Here is a 20,473-nt window from a genome sequence, read left to right as displayed (position 1 = left end):
GGTTAACCGTTACATTCTCAAATTGTACTCCTCTTTTTTTTTTACTTAAATGTTATTATAAATGAATATGACCAATAAGGCAATAAATTAATTAACAAACATATGTTAAATTGTGAAATTTGTAATGTAATATTAAGAAGTCCATTAATTACAATTACAAGGACAAAAATAAATAAAAATACAATTGCGATTAGTATAACTAATTTTTCTTTTCGTTGTCCCGGTCGGTCATCAGCCTGCTGTGCAAAACCTGATTCATGATGTCAACCAACCGCTTGCCCTGAGCCACGTTTTCCTTCATCAGGTCCTCCATCCTGGTGAAGTGCTCATCGATCATGGCCAACGTATCCTTGTGCATGTGGACCAATTGTTGTAGTATATATTCCATTGCGGCTGATTGTTGGTCGCTACGATGTTGACGGGATGACGACGTAGAACACGGCAAACCGACGTCCACGTGGCCATCGCCGTCATCACTATCATTATAACCACCATCACCACCATTGAGGGTCGAGCGCTTGATTACCATCGGTTTTACTTTGATGCACTTAGAATCGTGACCGGAACTGTTGACAACGTAACAGTGGTCGTCGCCGGGGCTGTATTGGCAGGTTATAACGTTCAGTGCCGTGTTCGAGTCGCTCGTGAGATGAATACTGTCAGTGCCCAACATGTCAGGTTCGGCCATGTCATCGCTGATTACTACGGTATTCGAGTACTTCTCCGACTCCTTGAGAATTTCGTCCAATTTCTCGAAGTACGGCGGCGGGCATTTGGGTTTCAAACATTTTGGGTTCCCCTTGTTCAATATGTAGTTTTTGTACCTCTTCTCTAGGTTGCGCCATTTCTGATGACACTTGACGCCTCCATGGATCACCGTTTTCGCGACTCTGTACCCTTTCAACAATAGCTCCTTGTAAATATTTTTCCACGCCTGATTCTTAACCATTTTTGGGTTGTTGAACATATCTTGGTATTTTTTAGAAGCCACTAGCTCCAGCATTTCCCAGGTCGCTTCGATATCCCTCTTCGTTGAATATTTTGTGATCCACAGCAGTTGATTGGTATCTGCAAAGCACATTTTGTATAGTAGGTAGTTGATGCTAAGAGCATTGTGGACAACGCTTCCTTAATTTTAATTTAATTTTTTTTAATGGCAGGTGATTATATCGGTAATAACCGGTATAATAAATACTGGATGATTCTTCTAACAACCAACACTAATTAATTCAAAAACTATTGATATTCTTTTAACATAATTGTAAGTATGATATTTTTTATTATTTTAATGGTATTTTTTTTAAGTTTTCAATTTTTTTAATGACAATATATACATTGTTAATTCTTTATTCTAAAGCAGAATATTTTACGGATTACTTCGATCTATTAAAATTAATTTCAAACAAAAAGTTTATTAGTTACAAGTATTAGTATAAGTTTAACGTGTAGACGATAAACGGTGTAGTAAACAAATATTTTGCAGACCACCCACTGCAGTTCATTAAAATTTTTAAAAACTTACAATTACAACTAATAAACTACCTACTTTTTTAAATTAAATTTTAAAACATCGAAGTATACGGTAAAATATTTAGATCTGGAATAAGGAAATAAAAATATGTGCCATTTAAAAAAGTAAAAATCTTAATAATTGTATCATTATATATTTTTATTTTTTCAAATGATGTTTTGTAACGACTTAAAATTATATTAAAAGAGGGAGTAATTGCTCTGCTATACAGTAGATGTCGAGTGTATACCTAGACTTTGAGGATTAAGTCATTAATAATGTATGTGTTAAATTTGAATTTAATGAGAAATCGTTGTATAGGTACGAAAAACGTTTCTGGGTGGAGGTCTTTCAGGCTAATTACTAGGTAATTCTGTAGGGCTGAATTAGGGTCTTTTGAAATTATTTTGATATAAAGTATACCGTAAAAAACCTTGATTTATTTATATACAATGTTGAATCACTTAGAAGATTACATAAAAAGAGCTATCAAAACACCATTTTTTAAACGTTATGTACAATCAAGCAAGACCAATTAAAAAAAAATAAGTTTTCTAAATCCAAGATATAGAAGTCATTATATTGAATTGTCATAAAAGGATTTAATCATACGTTATATCATACGATATTGGACACCAAGTGAAAGTTGAAGATCACGACATAAACACAAATATTGGAGGTTAGTATAATAATAATTGAAATAATAAATAAAATATGTATAACTGTTTTTGACTAAATGTTCACAATAATTTAGGATTGACTGCATTTTTGGGAAACCTTTCAAACACACATGTATACACAAACAAATTCCATGCAGGATTTGAACCTAATAGAACTTGATAAGTGTATATAATTACCAAGACGTATTGGTTTGAATTGTAATCCCTTACAATGGTGGAAAACATTCAATTCAGAATTTACAATATTAGCAAATTTAGCTATTAAATGCAAGTATATTCAAATTACAAGTGTACCCAGTAAACAGATTGTTAATTGTGCTGGGCAATGTCATTACTGATCACCAATTCTCATTATCTCCGGAACATGCCGAAGAGTTAATTTTTTTGTTTATGAATGCCAAGTTTGTTTCTAACTGATTTAGTGATATATAAAGCGCCTCAACAAATTACTTTATTTTATTTTTTAATTATAATTCTTTTGCAAGACGCAACATTATATTATATTAATTTGATTTTTTTTTTGTTTATTTTCTTATTGAATTTATCATAAGTAAATCAAATTATTATGATTAAAATATATATATATATAAATATTTATAAAAGCTTTCTTATTAATTTTATTTGCTTACGAGTTGGATGATTTACAGTGAACTCTTTATATATCTACTCTGTAAGCAGAACACATATCTTTGTGTTAAGTAGTTTATTTTGAAGTTACTATAGTGACACGGCACAACCGGCAATAATTGAATAAATTGATTGACTGGCTTTAGATCATTATCAGATCTCTTATTTGAAGGTTCATCTTTATCATGTTCATTTATTTTGTAGTCAAAAATGTATTTGAATTTTAAATCGGTATATCTTTATAGTAATTTAATATAATATTAAGTAAATTTAAAATAAATAATTGACAAGTTAACATTAATGGAATTTGTGTACATACCGTTTAGGCGGGTTACTTTACTCCAAATTGATTACTTTTAAAGATTAAAACTGTATTGTAGCAGTGTAGCTTCAATAATGTAGATAAAAAAGCATTTTGTCTTGTAGGTTATCTACAGATTTTGTGACAGGCGAAGACAGTTTAAAAAATAACTTAATTTGAAGTATAAAATAATTATTAGTGCATTTTGTTGCTTGCTGTGTTCTATTAACAATAATATAGATTCTATATACTGTGAAACAATATTTTAGTAAATTATCGTTACTCAGTAGATTTTATTTATCATTTCAGTGTAGGTACCATACTATATCGGTATTTTGGTATACCGTGTCTTTCGGGTTTGTATACCGTTTCAAATCAGTATTGAAGTAATATCAAAAAATTATTTTTAATATCGTCAGGCATAGGTAATAGAAAGTTCTAAATAAAAACGCTTGAAGAAAATTTTTCGCTATAAACTTATAATAAAACTGTTTGATGAGCGATTGTTATTTTAAGCGTAAATATTGAATGTTGTCAATTTTTAACCTTCAGACGCTTATTTTGAAAAATACTGGACATTTTAAGCTTGGACCTCTTTCAAAGTATCAACTAGATCTTATTTATTACCAAAACGGCAAAAACTATCCTCAAAATTTAAAATAGAAGAATTTTTTATATAGGTACATCGTACACATAAAAATTAGTCACATATAGGAAAATTGTTCCGCTTGAAATATTAAATATTTTCAAATAATGTACTGTAATAGGTATTAGTATAGGTACTGGTAATAGTTTTTGAAATAACAAATGTTCTTTGATAAAGTATAGTATTATATATTATATATTGTATATAATGTACATACCGAATGTCTTCTCCTTGTCGGTGCAATATGATTTTGAAGAACTTTTATTGGGCATCACAGGGTCTAAAATCAAAACAAAATTTTTTTAAGAATATTGTTTTTGTGTTTATTAAAAATCGAAAACATCGAAATTATGTTTATGCCAATATTATAACTTTTTATGAATCAATATTGGCAAATGAGTAGTATATTAATCTGCAGTAAACGATTGGATTTAATATATTCATGGAGCTTATGCTATTATGGACAAGCATTACATATAGGTAGTGTAGGTAGGTACTGTAGTAAACGTATAGCGGTTGAGCAGTGATATGGTAGTATTTAATAATTTTTAATAATTTTTACAATAAATATGCTAATTAGTGACAATAAACATTACACTAACAAGTAATATTTGGCATGAGCCTTTTATCTCTAATTTTCTGATCAGAGATCTTGAAGTATATGAAGTATATGAGTATAATACAATTATCCGTTTCATAATGCAATCGAGTAGTTCTCAATTTAATTTTACAGTCGAAATCGTTATTATATAAAATAAAACTATTTTGTCACTATACTACGATAACTAATATTGCGAAGTATAAACTTGGTGTATTTTATGCATTTTGAATAGGTAGGAAGATAGAACAAAAATACAGTACCTGTGACCGCAATTTAACATTTTAAATATTTGTTTAATTAGATATAAGTTTTCATCTAATAAAACAAGCAGGTACAAAATTATTATCAATACAATTTACTTTTTATCATTGAAATAATTTTTACAAAAATGATATTATAAATTAAACAATAAACATGTACTGATATTGGTATGAGAATGTCTGCACAGAAAAAAACAATTACATAATACTATTTAAAATAGTTGTTGTAAAGCTCATTATTGTACGAAATTACATGACATTTCAGCATGATATATATTTTAAACTAGAAAAAATTACCTATATAGAACCTAGTCGAATTATATAATCAAAATTAAGTTCATGTTAAATATTTTTTTTAATTATTAAGATGGGAGGTTTGAGGGATAACTTTTAAAATTAAAATGGGAACCAATATTATAATTATTATTTAACCCTTTATGGGTTAGTGGCATAAATAAAAACCAGTTTGATTTGTATGGTAGATATGCACAGTTATTTTTATGATGAAGATATAATCTAGACTGTGGCATGTGTGGAAGCCACTTTAAATATTACTATAGACGGGCAGAACTATTTTTTTTTTGGACTTAGAATTATTAGGATCTTTTAACTTTTTTCATACCTGCAGCATATATTTAGAAAAATTAAATTACTATAAAATATAATTCAATCACAGTTTTTGCATAAAAAAAACTCAACTAATAAAAATAATAATAAAATAATTCAAAGTTCCAAATTATATTTTAAAAAAAAATCACTTGATTTTAAAATAACATTTTATAACATTTTGAAAAATTCAAATAAAACAACATTACCTAATATAAATTTCAGTCTTATGAAAAAAAAAAAAAAAAATACATCACTTCTTGAATAAAATAACATTATAACAATTTTTCAGACTTATAAAAATATACATAATATATAAATATTACTTTATAAATAAAATACCATATTAAATTATAAAATATAAAAACTATATACTTTTTAGAATTACATTATATAAAGTTCTACAAAATAAATAATAAAAAAATTCAAAAATTCAAATTTTTATTCATAATTTTATGGTGATGAAACTAGAAATTTTAATATGAATGAAAAGGCAAAAAACAATCTAAGCAAAGAGCAACCTTACATTCATGGCAGTGGATTTTTGATCTTTTGACATCTTTTTTAGTACTACAATGCCTACAGCGATTATATTTTCCAGCAATGGGCATGTGATTACCCATATTTTTAGTCTGCTATTGTTTCCTGGTAATATAATACGGCCCCTTCCAACATCTGTAGGCTTTTTTTTAGTTGAAGGGATAACTTTTTTAGGGCTAAAAGTTTTTCTACTACAAAATTGCCCAATTAACTCATCAGCTAATAAAGAACGATACTTTAGATGAGTCGAAAGTTTCTCTCTGTTTGAGGTTAGTTTAACAGTTGTAGTATACATTATATATGAATTAACAATAGTGGCATCACAAAAATAATAAAAGAGCTTTAGATTGGTCAACAATATATTGATAAAAATCAGAAAAATATATATCGAAGTTTTTCATGGGTGATTTAATGTCTACTAACACATTAGGTCCATAAAATTCATTAAAATTAAATGAGTCATAAGATAATGATGTAAGAGGTTGGTCTTTTGAAAAACTAAATAATATGTTATTTTCATTATTATCTTCTATATAATTAGAATCATCATCTGAATTTTCAATAAAATTAACTAGGAAGTCCATTTTTTTCTATACTTAATGGTTCAGATATATTTAACATATTATTCTCATTGTCACTATTTTCTGCTAATATATTATCAGTTGTATCTGTATGTGGAATCAGTTCATATAAAGGATCAAAATCACTGTCATCAAATTCACAACCAGAAAAGCTTTGTAGGACATTGCTATTAATTGCAGATTTTAATTTCCTGGATCTAAGTCTTGATAATTTAGGCACTTCTGAAGAAATGGTTGATAAATTAGAGTCATCATGTGAATTAATATTACATGAGGAAGATGACAGAGGGCTTGTAGAAGGACTATCATTAAATGCATTTTTTCTTTTACTACCTCTGGTTGTACTAGTTGGTGTATTACTTGCACTTGAAACACAAAGAACATCTTCGGCATCACTATCACCTCCAAAGTCTGAATCAAATGCTTACTGGTCTGAAATACCATTTAATATTACCCAAAATGTCAATTTGTGACACATGTGGTATTTTTATTCAGAAGCTACAACAAAAAATAATTACCTATATAAAATGCAACTAATATAATTAAAAAAATATGTGTATAACTACATTTTTGTCAAAAAATGTCAACTACTATCTTCTTTGCGCAAATATTAACTTCAAAAAATATTATATTATTAAAAACAATAGATTGTAACAATTCCAACGGTGTATAAATTACTAATATAATTTTAATTTCTAATACAATACTTAACAGTCTAAAATAAACTTTTTTTGAAAAATATTTTTTTTTATACTTTTATCGAATGTAAAAATACTATAAAACCATTGATATCGATAATTTATGATATATAACCTATATAAAATTGTATAAAGAATTATATTATGTACTTACTTGATTGATTATACGTTGTAGTAAATGGTAATCACGCTAATTTCGTAAAATAATTTTAAAATTTGAAATGTTAATAAGTTTTAACGATTAGTGGCTTGTACACAAGCCCACAAGCCACTTTTGATAATAATGATTATCAATACGGTTATCACCATTATAATATTAAATAATTGTTGAACATATGTTATTATGTTATCATTCTATCGTAATTGATAAGCAAAACAAAAATTGATTATTATTATGGCGGTTTTAATATCTTATATTATAAAATTGATAATAAAGTGGCTACTATCTATGCCACAGTTCCGTTAAACTAAAATTAACGAAAATAATTTTGATCATACGGATCTCTTCAATGGTGGCAGATATGGAGGCCACAGTTGTCTTATTTGTCGTATTTGAAAATTAGGTTTGCCTGTTAAAGGGTTAAATGATTCGTGCACAGTTTAATTTTTAATACATTTTTACAGATGGTTTATATTAATATGTTAATACAAATAATTGAAAGAGCTATAAACATCTGAGAATTGGTGTGCATTTATGTCAACAGTGATAATTAATACTATAAGTGCTTTCGTTGTACGATTTTAATAATCTGGGTATCGAGTTATCAATGTATTACAGTGTAGTAGTGTACAGTAGTCAGTACAAAATGTATATTTGTATATTTATCGTTTAATATTATTACCAATTACAGATTATTTTTATTTATCATGTGCTAATTTAATTTCTTAAGGAGATTCGATAATAAACCGTTTTTGTTTTTGTTTAACATACGTGAAACATAGAAACTGAGACGTGTTTTTTGACTACCGTACCGATTGATCTAGTGAAATGCTAAGAATCTGAAAACAGATTTGAATTTGTTGTTAAGTCTATTTGAGATGAACTTTCCCATTTTTTTTTTTTTAAGTTCTTCAAAAATTAAAATGTGACTATTTTTAATATAACTTTTTTGGATTTCTTTTTTTATTTATAAAGAATATTTACAATCTGTGTTAGAATAGTACAATAAGCAAAAATGATAATTTATGTAAAATTTAACTGTGAATAATATGTAGAGAGAGGCCAACTAGTGATGGACCCAATGTGATATATTATTTTAGGTTAGTAAATCTCTGTGGTATTTTCTCTTGAGCCAATGAATGGGATTTAGGTATTGGATGAGTTAGTATACTAATGTGGACTTTTTTTGTAATTAAATCATAAATTGATGATTTCCCATCTTTTAGTTTTTTAATTAAAAATAATATTTCATTTAGAGAGAAATTTTTAGCAGGTAATAACATAGATAGGTATATCATTGATATAAGATAGGAATTATAATTTAAAACCTTAAAATTATTTAACCTAACAATGTTGTTGTTTGTTGGTAACCTGATAATTGATCTTACTTCAACATTTTTTTATGACAATTAAAACTTAAAGTTAAAAAAAATTTAAATACATAAACACTGATTATTACATTATTTTAAACAAGTTGATATTAAGTCATTGTAGTTAGTGCGTTTGAATTATTGTTAACTGGTTGTTAGTGTCTGGAAATATTATAATTTGTTCTAAACTGATATAAGAAGAAGTAATTTATTAGTACATTTATTTATTTACACTTAGAAGTTACTTCATATATCTTGTTCAGATCATAGAAAAATGATATTTTATTCATCATCACATTATTAGTTAATATTTATATAAAAGTCATTGTATATTTGTATCTATTTAAGACTTCAAATTTGAAATTAGCTTTTTCATAACTACTCAATATGTATTGAAATGTTTGATAAATGTTTATAGTACTAAAGACTGAAAATGTGACATCATTTTTTTTTTCATTAAATTATATTTCCCATATTGATAATGTAATGTTTGATGATACATTTGTATTTTAATGAAAGGTGATACAACTCATAACATTTTAGCACTTAGATATTTAAATTTGCTAACATTATTTTACTTTAATTCCTGACTCATAACTAGAGCGCGGATTTTCATGCACAAAAAAGTATCAAAATATGCCATATAATATTCAGTCAATATCGTAAAAATATGCAAATAAATATTAATTATTTATATGACAAATTTTTAGAAGAAATATTAATATTGGTACTTATATTTAAATATTGTAAAAAAGGTATTATAAATTTAAAAATTAATATATATTTTTATATTTTAATTGTTATTAAAATAAATAAACATATGAATTTCTAATTTTTCTGTCAACATATTTTTAAATACAGATGAGAATGATCGTTCGACATCAATCAAAGTGGTTGAGACATATTTGAAGCAATTATATATAGTTTAATGTTTAATTTTTTCTTTTATTTCATCAATTAGGTATTAAAATGCTTTCATGTAATATTGTAATGTCATATTTTAAGTTTCTATATAGGTAATTTCTTTATTTCTATCACTGAAAATTGTGAATTAGTGTACACAAAATATTACATAACCATCTTCAAATTTTATCTAGAACTTTTTTAATTTTTCTACTTGATACTAAAATAAAATAATTTTATACCTTTTTTAAAAATTTTATGTTATTCAATATTTTTTTATTTTTTTTTTTATTTAATGACATTGATATTGGAGAAATAAATACAATTATTTAAAAAGAAAAAAATTGATAATAAAAATATTAAATAGATTTTTAAATAAATTCAATAAAAATTGTCTTGTTCTAGTGTATATATGTGTATGTATCCGCTCATATTTATTTTAATTTGTCTATGTTTAAAGCTTTTAAATCTCCAAGTCTTGCTATAGCAACTTTTAATTTATATAACAACATCCAAGCCCTAATTATTATTTATTTAATATTGGATTGATCAAATCTTTATGTTGTAAAAAGGTGATGTTCTTTAAAAATCGGTTTGATTTTATATGAACCATTTAGCATTATGTTGAACATAAATACAATATAACAATATATGTATAAATCATATCAATTTTAGAAATAAATGTTGTAATTTTGCAGTGTTTAAAAATGGCATATCTAATATTAAGACGATTCAAACAAAATAACAAAACCAAAGACTAAATAAATATATTCACATAGATAATTATATTAAGCATAATATGTATACTTTATAACAAATAAATTATTAATAAATGTGTGTATATTTGTTATACTGTGATTTCAATTGAAAAAATATTATTCATTATTTTGAAAGTAAAAATATTGATTTATGTAATTTTAATGTCAGTAATGAGATATTATAAAACTATAGGAGAATATAATAATAAAAAATTGTGCATTTTTATACAAATATTATTTTTTAATCAAAATAGGTACATTTAATATTAACTTATTAAGAAGAAGTATACTATGGATTTTTTTCACTCTATTATATGACAAGAATTTGCATTTGTCATAATGATAAGTCATCTACGAATGTCAATAATAATATTATGGTGTACTGTCAACCTAACGTCAACAACATATTTATGATCGTAAATTGTAGAACAACAGGAAAGTGGAATGGGATCCACAAAAACTCATTACTCACTTCACATAATATGCTTTTTCAAAAATCATATTATGAAACGGATAAACATTTAGATGCGCATATTATAATAATATAAAAAAATATTTACCTATTATGACAATTGCTTCTTCAGGTGAATCTTTCGGCGACCCAGGGGTTGATTCATAGTTTCCATGACATCTGAGATCAAACATTTTTAATACATCTTCAGAATATGGAACTGCCATAAAATTTTTGCCTAAAAATGTTTGATGAATAATTTTTCTATTAAGCAGTTAAGTGTGAAAAATAATATTTTTTATTTAAACAAGAAGCTTCAAAGAGTATTAACATTTTAACTATAGGTAGGTACCTAACAAACATTTAATTAGGTACCTACTTATAAAATTAGGTACCTAATTAAATGTTTGTTAACTGAAAATGTTTCTTCGTAATCCAAAAAACAATATATACCTATGTATTAACCTAATTGAATATTTTCATATTTAATATTATACTTGAAATAAATCAAGTTTACGCATAATATAATAATTAGTAAGTTAATAAACTATTTATTTTATTTTGATCCAAAAAAAAATGTAATAATTAATATCTAAATTCTAAATACACCATAGAAAATAATTAAACTAAGCCTATATACACCAACTCTATATGTTCATAACGGATAGTATATTTATACATTTCTAGAAAAAGTTAATTTTTAAACAATACTCACTATCGTTGTTCATCACAATGAGATCACCATTTTCATTTAAAACTGGTTGTTGCATGTCATCAACGACAATTCTATAGTCAACTGAATTAATTAATTGATATTTTTCCATCTTGGTTAGTGCCATGAATTTGATTTATTAGGTACTTAGGTATTTTTATAACTTAACGATGTAAGTAATATTTTTTACCTGTAAAATTATAAATGTCAATAATTATAAAAAATAGTATGATAAGGTAGTTTACCTACTTAGAGTATAGGTTAACAGTAAGCGATGGTTGTACGTCAAACAACTGCAAGAAAACACGTGATTTGACTACAGCCAACTGTTATGGCAACCTGTGATACCGGTATTTTCGAATTCTGGTTAAATGGCAGACGATGAACAACGACCGATCTGTCACTATAATCTTAAGGTTTGAAAACAAGCGAAGAGGGCGCAAACACCGTTGAACAGCGCTGTGTAATAGTGTTTTTATGTAAAGGCGGCTACTGAGCTAGGGAATGGTACTATGCCATAATGGGGCAGTCAGCATCCTTGGTCTGGTGACAGGTCTACGGTGGTGTCACATGTTGAGGGTGCACATAAGTGCTACCAATAACTGATATACAGTGATAACCGTTACTGAAAAACAAAACTAGTAGATCTTTTAGATATGATAGTAATAATTTCAAATAGACTAAATGGCGGGTCAGTTGAGCTTGAAAATTGAGTCGCATTAAAATGTACAGTGTTTTACCTACCTAATTTTAAAATTTTTATTTGTATAATTATAAATACGTCATATTTTTAAGCATATTTTGATGATTTTAAGTGCAACAAATCCCGAACCCTAGATATTATTTATTACTGTAATTAATATTATAAATATTTTAGTAATTATATTGAATAAGTAAATAATTTTTAGTAGATACAAGGTACTTAACCTACAAATTAAAACTAGGTACTAAAGTCCTCGAGAATTAGATTCATTTGAATATCATTACTGTCAACAGATCACCGATTTGAAAACTACAATAATAATAGATTAGAAAATACACTACTCTACTAGTATATTTAAATATATAAGTAGAATATTTTTTTATACTATTTTTTTTCATAATCACTCCATAAGAAAAAAATCCAACGCACGGGCATGAGATTAATAATGCATAAACTTAAAATTATTTTAAAAATAAGTACGTCTCAAGTCTCAATGGTTTTATGGTAACATATTTCATAGATTGAACATTGTTATTAAAATAGCTTATTTTTATGTTGTGTGCAACTTTAAATTTATTTTTTAATCTATTAGTGTACTAATAATTATTTTAAATTTTATCTTAGATTTCGGATTGTGAAACATAATTTGTTAATATGATATACATTCTGCATACAATAAAAATATATTATTGATTACTTATTACTTGTTTTAACCATTGTTTGTGCTTAAAATAACTAAGTAGGTAATTTCTTAATAGTTTATTATTTATAGATATTATTTTACTAATTCTTCCTCCTTAATAGCTTTAATTTTTAATACACATTAAAGGTACTATAAACATTTAAAATGAGCACATTTTTATAAATGTTTACATTAATTTAATAAAACAACAATATGGAATTCATCAAGTGTAAGTTTTCAAATTCAAAATATGCGAATGAAATAAATATAAAAAGAGCTGTAATATGGTTGGGGTATTTAGAGGCTTACAATCTTTACGCAAGTATGTTGTAGGGGATTTTAGTTACTATCAAAAAAGATTTAAGCAATAAATTTTTGTTTTTAGAAATTCAGTGTTATGTGATATAAGAATAAAAACAAATGATGATACAATATTATTTGAACATAAAATTGTTTTGAAATAGGAAATAATTATATATTTTTTAATAACTGTATAGTAAAATAGTTATTGACAGTAAATTAAATTCTGTACAGAAATATCAATACTTAAGTCATAATATATTCTTTATGTATATAATGTTAATATAAATTAATTATTAATAACATTAATAACACATTTATTATTTTAAATATTTTATTTATTATTATTATTTAAATTAAATAATAAATTATTGATCAAATAAACTAGGTATAGAATTTATTAAATTACAGTAAAAACTCTTTATTACGAAACTCGTTACAACGAAAAATTCTATAAAACATAAATATTACATTATAATGATTGGTTTGATCTATAACTTATTATATAATTCTTATACCCTCTGTATTACGAAAATTCTCTATAATGTAAGAAATCTCTTGGTCCCTTCAAATTCGATATAGATAGTTTTCACTGTATATTATACCAGCTAAATATTAGATTTATATAGTTCCTTTGGAAACTAATATTAATAGAACAAGATTCCCTTTTTTTTTTTAATGTTATTTATTCATCATTTTTAAAATTTACATAATATTTTTAATTGTTATATATTTATTTAACCGTTTTATTGATATAATGTAATTAATGTAGTCAGCTCTAAATCAACAATAACAGTAAATTTAGTAATAGCAATCATGTAAAGCTTTGCTAGAGCACAATATTGCACACACAATTTACAATTTTTCTGGACCATGAAATAATGAGAATATAATTGCATGTTAGATAATGCTTTTGTTTAATTTATGTTATTTGTATTATATGTTATAAAATATGTGAGTGTTGAGGAAGTTATTTTATTTCTTTGGTAATTTAAATATTATATTAAATTTTTTTTTTTTTAATTATAGTTAAATTATTCCTGAGTTAAATATTTATTTGGTCAAATTACATATCATTTGAGTTAAAAAATTAAATTTATTACAAGTACTTTTTATTTTATTTTTTTCAGTGAAGCTAAATAATTATAATACCAAATGTTAATACATCACCAATGTAATGACAATAAATAATATGAAATTATTAACCAGACACTTATTATTTTGCAATGATAAAATACTATAAAAATAATTTTGTAGAAATAATAAGAATTAAAAAGAAATAAAAGATGACATGTTATCACGTCAAAACCGCGATGGTAAAATAACTAAGTATAAAAGACTAAAAGACGTAATAGTGAATGTTCAAAATAGTTAAAGCACTTATATTATTTTAAAATTATTATTATTATTTTATATCAAATAAAATAATTTATACTCGTAATAATAATTTATAGGCTATGTCTTTTAAATAATTCACAATATTTCTTTCCATACATTGTTTTTGAGTTTCTAAAATTCTTAAAGCAGTATCTTGATATTTTTCTTTATTTTTTATTGGGTTTTTTTCCACTTATGTATTGCTCTACTTTCATTTCTGTGTTAGTCTGTTCTTGTTTGAACCCTTCTATAATTTTCCAAAGTGTTGGGTGACACAATCAACACTATAATAATAATATATATTTAATATATATAAATATTAAATATTAAATAAGCAATACTATTACTACAGATGCATAATAAAAATAATATAATTTAGCTGTTTTGAACATTCACTATTATGTATTTTAGCTATTTTTTATAATCCTGAAAATAATATAATATATTAGAATTACTTATATTATTCAAAAGATATAGGAAATTTATATTTTTTAGTCATTGAACCATTCAAATTTGAAATCTTTTTTTTAACGAAAATCATAATTTTATAGTTTATTTAACTATCACACTCAGTGAGATAGGTAATTATTAACAAATATACCTGTAGGTACCTTCTAAACTTTTATTTAAACTATACAAGCAGATTTTTCTTTTTTGAATGATCCATTAGGTTTTTTTCAACGATTATGATAAGCCTTAACAACAAATAATTGTCCCATTTTGGACGCAATATTATTGATTATTTTTTACATTCTACTATTCATTATTTCTATGTGATATTTACACTCCTTTACGTTTATTCATAATGATAAAATGTAAATTAAATCAACAAAGTTGCCACTTAAAAATTTGAATGAAGTGGTTAAAATAATGAGCGTTTATTTTTTTCTGTTTTCAATTTTATTTTCCGGTATTAGAAGCACTAGTATATGACAATTTTTTTTAGTTACATTTTTTATAGGCAATCTACGTATATAAAATATATGCACACAAATGTTATTTTTCTTAACATTTAATAAGTGAAATATTTTAATTCGTCACTATCATATATAACATCATTTCATACTGACAACATATCGCATTAAAAATTTTCTTTAAATTGTATATAAATATTATAAAATTAATAACTGGTGAAAATATATGAGAACGCAATTACACAAAATAACGCATAACTGGTCTATTAGCACATAGGAGGTTGGATTAAGCAACAAAAAAAAAAAATTATCAAGTATAATGTATGTTATTAAATCTATAGAGACGACTTAGACTTTACAACCATTAAAACACCCATTGAAAAACGATTGAATCAAATTATTTAAAATTTATTAATATAACAAATACTCAAAATCATGACAACACTTTTAACTTAAACAATTATATTAATAGAAATGATTAACCTAACCGTAACAGGGAGATGTCAAACATACTAGGTGAACTGAAAATATAACTTTTAATAGTATAATAAACATAGAATACCGGTACACAACTAACATTAGCAACATTAAGATTAACAAAACAAATAGTGAAATTACTTATAATCTTAACGCAACAAAAATTGTAGAAAAATCAGAACAGAAACAGTTTAAATTAGAATATTATGATTACTTAATTTGTGTAATTTTAGTTACTTTACTTATGACCACTATACTAATAACAATAAGCAAACTTTATAATTTTATTATAAATGTATACATCGTTATCGATATAAATATATTATGGGATTTCTAGATGTACAAAGAAATTAATTTATTGAGTTGAAACACTAAAAACAAACACAGTTACGTTCCTAATAAATAATATAAAATAAATAAATATAAAAATATAGTAAAAATTTAGTAGAAATAAATATTAAATCTTTAGTTATAGTATATAAAAATATTTTAAAATATTTTAATCAATGGAAAATTGTTTGTATACAGAAAAGAGACACATAAGTTCATTATTATGATTTTAAATTTTCAATGGTGAATAGAACGAGCATGGTGGTTATTTCCAGGGTTCTTTCAAATAGCCTTGATAGGTTCAAGATCAGAAAACTGGAGACCATTATAGCCTTCAATAAGGAGTTAGACTTATGAGAGATCAAGAGCTACAAGTAGCTATATTAGACATAAAAAGAGTATTCATGTTAAAAGTCTAAATACTACGGGGAACTATTTGAACATTTTGAACCAAGCTTATATTAAAAATTATATTTTAAGAGGTAATAAAAAAAACATAATAATAGTATGGAATAGACACTCCGATAAGAACATTTTAAATAGGTTAGATTTGGCACCATACCCAATACTAAAAATAACGTCTTATGATAAATTATTTAATAAAAATTTTAAAATATAATTTTAAAAATTACAATCTAAGCAGATAATTTATAAAGTAGATATAAGTACATTTGACAAAACCTGTTGTCTACTAAATTTAGTAGAAATGCACGATAGGATTTATTCAAAAAACATAAAACTACATATGCACATAATCCACAAATGGATATCAAATACACTAAATGTATATTTGATTAATAAGTGATATGTAAACAAGGATATGAAAACCTAATAAAACATTTTTAAAATAATCATAACATACAGTAAAAAATTTTTTAAATAAATAAATAGCTTTAACTTACAACTACCATAAGAAATATAGCCATTGCTAATATGTCCATTTTAGTACCATATGAGGATGATAAGATTTTAAGAATGATATATGCCACAAAAAGATTCTTATTAGACATGTCTATAAAGTATAGACAGAAATGTAAATGAACCACACAGCTATGAATTAAAATATTTTATAGATATAATACTGAGTCCATCTGATACTTTATATTATAATCTATAAATTAAATATAAATATTATAATTTGAGTGGCTTCGATTTATATGCACAACATACTAAACCTCTTAATATACAGAGAGGAGTTGGTGTGTACGTATATAAACCGCTTTTAAAATAAATTAAAGAGGGAAGTATGTTTAAGTTCAATTAAATCAATTCATTCAAAAAAATTAAATGAAGTCTGTGAGGCATGCCCACTAAGACTTTTGACATATAAATTTTGTGGAGTGAGTTCCATCACAATCTAAACGAGTAAGAAAAGATTAAATAGGTAAACTCATGATACGTTGAGATAAATGCCAAATATATCAGACTAACTTTAAATAATTAAATGTTTTGAATGTAAAGGCAATTTTTAATAAAAAATAAAACGAATAATAAGTATTGACCCATTAGAAATGTGGTTGATAACAATAAAAGTGAACCGAGTTAACAATATTTTAATATAAGTAGGTAATCCAATAATTATATATTTATATATATTTACACTTAAAAATAAGATTTAATATTTTATTAAACTAGTATTTTATTACATACTAATTATTTCCTATTCAAATTAATATACAGTAGTTTAATTAGAAGACAAAATGTAAAAGAACATACAAAAAATATATAAAGAAAAAATTCAAAAAAAATAATACACTTAAGCTTTACTCATAAATTTATAACTTATAACAAATAATTATATAATTATGTAATTTATCTAGAATACTAATATAAAACTATAAATCATAATATTAATAATAATTTTATTTATATCACTTTTAATTTATTTTATTATATTATTATTATTAACCATATATTTTATTGTATTAATGAAAAAAAAAACACATACTTAAATCATGTAACTACTAATCAATTTAAATTAATCAAATTATATAATTACCAATATAACCAATACTCAACTTATTGTAAAAATGAAAAATATTATATGAAAATGAAAAGTCCAATGTAAATGTAAAAACATACAAATAATTATAATATGTATTATGTTTGACTCCTAGGAAAATATTGTAAACAAGTTTTAGATTGTAGTTTAAGATTGTAACATAACTATATTTGTACTAGATTTTTGTCTTGAGGATTTTTTTTTTGTGGGAAGGTGCTACGTGTTTTGCTATCTTATGTATATAATAATAATACTAATACATATATTAGTGCGACTATACATAGTAGTTTAGCCCTGGATAGGACTTTTTTGTACGTAATTTAGTGCAAGCACTTTTTTGCAAGTCTATATCAGAATTTAATTATTTGGGCATGAATGACTTCAATTAAAAAAACACTTACGACTCCTATAGATTTACGACTATCTTATTTTACCACCATTCAACAGTTTCTCATATAGTGACTCGGTGACCCACTACAATATAAAAGTAGCATTATTCTTATACTCTCCAAAGAATAAAAATGATTTTTGAGAATCAATACATTTCTTTTCATAACTTGATTTCTGTGTTTGTTCATAGATGTTTTTTCTTACCAAAACCATATCATTTTAAAATCTGAAACAATGTAAAATAAATTTAAATTACTAAATGAGTGGATTAAATTTTTTTTATTAAAAATTTAAAAAAAAATTATAACCTCCCAATTGTTTTTTTTTTTAGAAAAATAGAATAATATTAAAAAGAGAAAAATTAAAATAAATGTATTAATACTAACAACTATTTAATTTAAAATATTTAAAGATACTAGTACATTAACAAGAAAAATGAGATACAATGTAAAAAAGTAGGTACCACTCTGCTGTACATTAGGTGTCAACTGGGCCATTATTATAGGTGTGTATAGGAATTCAATGATAATATATTATTGTATATAAAAAACGATTCTGAACGGAAATTATCAGCCTTACCAATCAATTGTATGGTTTTTTGATATAGCTATTTAAGTTATTTTAGTAGTATAGAAGATTGATATAATTTTTTCCAAAAGTATTGCATTTGTTATATTATTACTTATTACTAATAAGTTATTAGTATTTAATTATTATGGTAATACATGTATATTTATACTAGAATACATCAACTTATATAACAAATAATGTAATAACATCTTTCTATAAATACTGTAAAACAGTAAAAGTAGATTTTTTAGTACCTATAAATAATTAAAAATATTTTAAAACTAATCAAAAATGTTATTGGCTATAGTAAAACTAATATACGTATAATAATATAATTAACGTATTGTTTAAACAAGTAATTTTGTCCAAATTGGAACTTAAAATGTCTACACAAAATAATTGTTGTGATATATTTTTTTTTAGATTTTATGGTTTTAGTATGAACTACTTATGAAGAATCTTGTAATAAATTTTTAAAACTTAAATACAAAGAGAAAAAGTTTTATGAATATTTAACTGCAAAATAGTTTGCTATTTTTTTAACTGAAACTCGTCAAAATTCTAACTTCAAATGTATATAAAAAAAAATGTTGGCTATGTATTTTCAATATTTTTATATGGATATAAGAATGACTTTTTTAGTATTTTGTAATACATTTTCAAGAATTATGACTCGTTAATAATGTTTTATCAAAAACAATTTATTATGCTTATAAATAACTTGAAAATAATTTTAAAATGATAATAATATAAATATTTGGTGAAAATTTCAAGAATCTAAACCATTAATTATATATTGTCTACACTTAATAAGATATTTGTATTTAGGCTTTAATTTATTTTGATTATTTATATATTACTAGAACCTAAAAATATGCATAAAAATACATTTTGAATATACTATAAAAATTTTTAACATACAGTACCTTTGTTAAAAAAAAAACAAATCTGTTCACAAATCTTAATAATATTTAAATTGCTTTCAAAAATAATGTGAAGATAATTATTTGCATGTGTGGTTATTCTCTGAAACAGATAAATATATTCATAATTATTATTACAACTGGTTTTAAACGATTATCTTTTCTATAGAATAGCTTACAATTTTAGTAAAATTTCTTTAGTCTGGTATTGTAATTGTTTAGACTTTAAAAATCGCAACTATTATACAGTAGTGTGACTAGTTTTTGTTGATTTAGTCTTGAATTTGAAACAATCATTGATTTAGTCAATTGTAATTTGAAAACAATTTATTTCTTTAAATAACACAAGTTATTTTTGATCAAGTATACAAAAGTGTGAGGCATGAAAGAGCAGTGGACAC

The 20,473-nt window shown here is 24.4% G+C and overlaps 1 protein-coding gene and 1 pseudogene across 2 annotated transcripts; both read right to left on the bottom strand.

Moving 5' to 3' along the window:
• Positions 1-105: 105 nt before the first annotated feature.
• On the bottom strand, positions 106-13,409 carry LOC132924149 (uncharacterized). Of its 2 annotated transcripts, none has more exons than XM_060988278.1 (5): positions 11,650-13,409; positions 11,408-11,594; positions 10,802-10,930; positions 3,982-4,044; positions 106-1,068 (listed from the first exon to the last, which is right to left on the bottom strand). In XM_060988278.1, the coding sequence occupies exons 2-5, from the start codon at positions 11,529-11,531 to the stop codon at positions 200-202; spliced, it is 1,185 nt and encodes a 394-aa protein (XP_060844261.1). In that variant the 5' UTR covers positions 11,532-11,594; positions 11,650-13,409; the 3' UTR covers positions 106-199. The 2 variants fall into 2 exon arrangements, with proteins under 2 accessions (XP_060844261.1, XP_060844260.1); XM_060988277.1 differs by having other exon boundaries at positions 11,654-13,407.
• LOC132923867 (uncharacterized) lies at positions 5,655-6,837 on the bottom strand (annotated as a pseudogene).
• Positions 13,410-20,473: the final 7,064 nt, after the last annotated feature.

This window comes from Rhopalosiphum padi, chromosome 3, assembly GCF_020882245.1.
Source record: "Rhopalosiphum padi isolate XX-2018 chromosome 3, ASM2088224v1, whole genome shotgun sequence".
NCBI lineage: Eukaryota > Metazoa > Arthropoda > Insecta > Hemiptera > Aphididae > Rhopalosiphum > Rhopalosiphum padi.
Note: the sequence above shows the minus strand (reverse complement) of the source record. Positions and strands in the feature narration are given on the sequence as shown.

What these genes read in the sequence shown, in the direction of transcription:
- LOC132924149 (XM_060988278.1), bottom strand. Translation starts at nt 11,531, where the DNA reads ATGGCACTAACCAAGATGGAAAAATATCAATTAATTAATTCAGTTGAC. An exon ending in AGAAGCAATTGTCATAATAG is followed by an intron (nt 4,045 to 10,801) that starts GTAAATATTTTT and finishes TTTTGATTTTAG; the next exon opens with ACCCTGTGATGCCCAATAAA. An exon ending in CGACAAGGAGAAGACATTCG is followed by an intron (nt 1,069 to 3,981) that starts GTATGTACATTA and finishes TGTGCTTTGCAG; the next exon opens with ATACCAATCAACTGCTGTGG.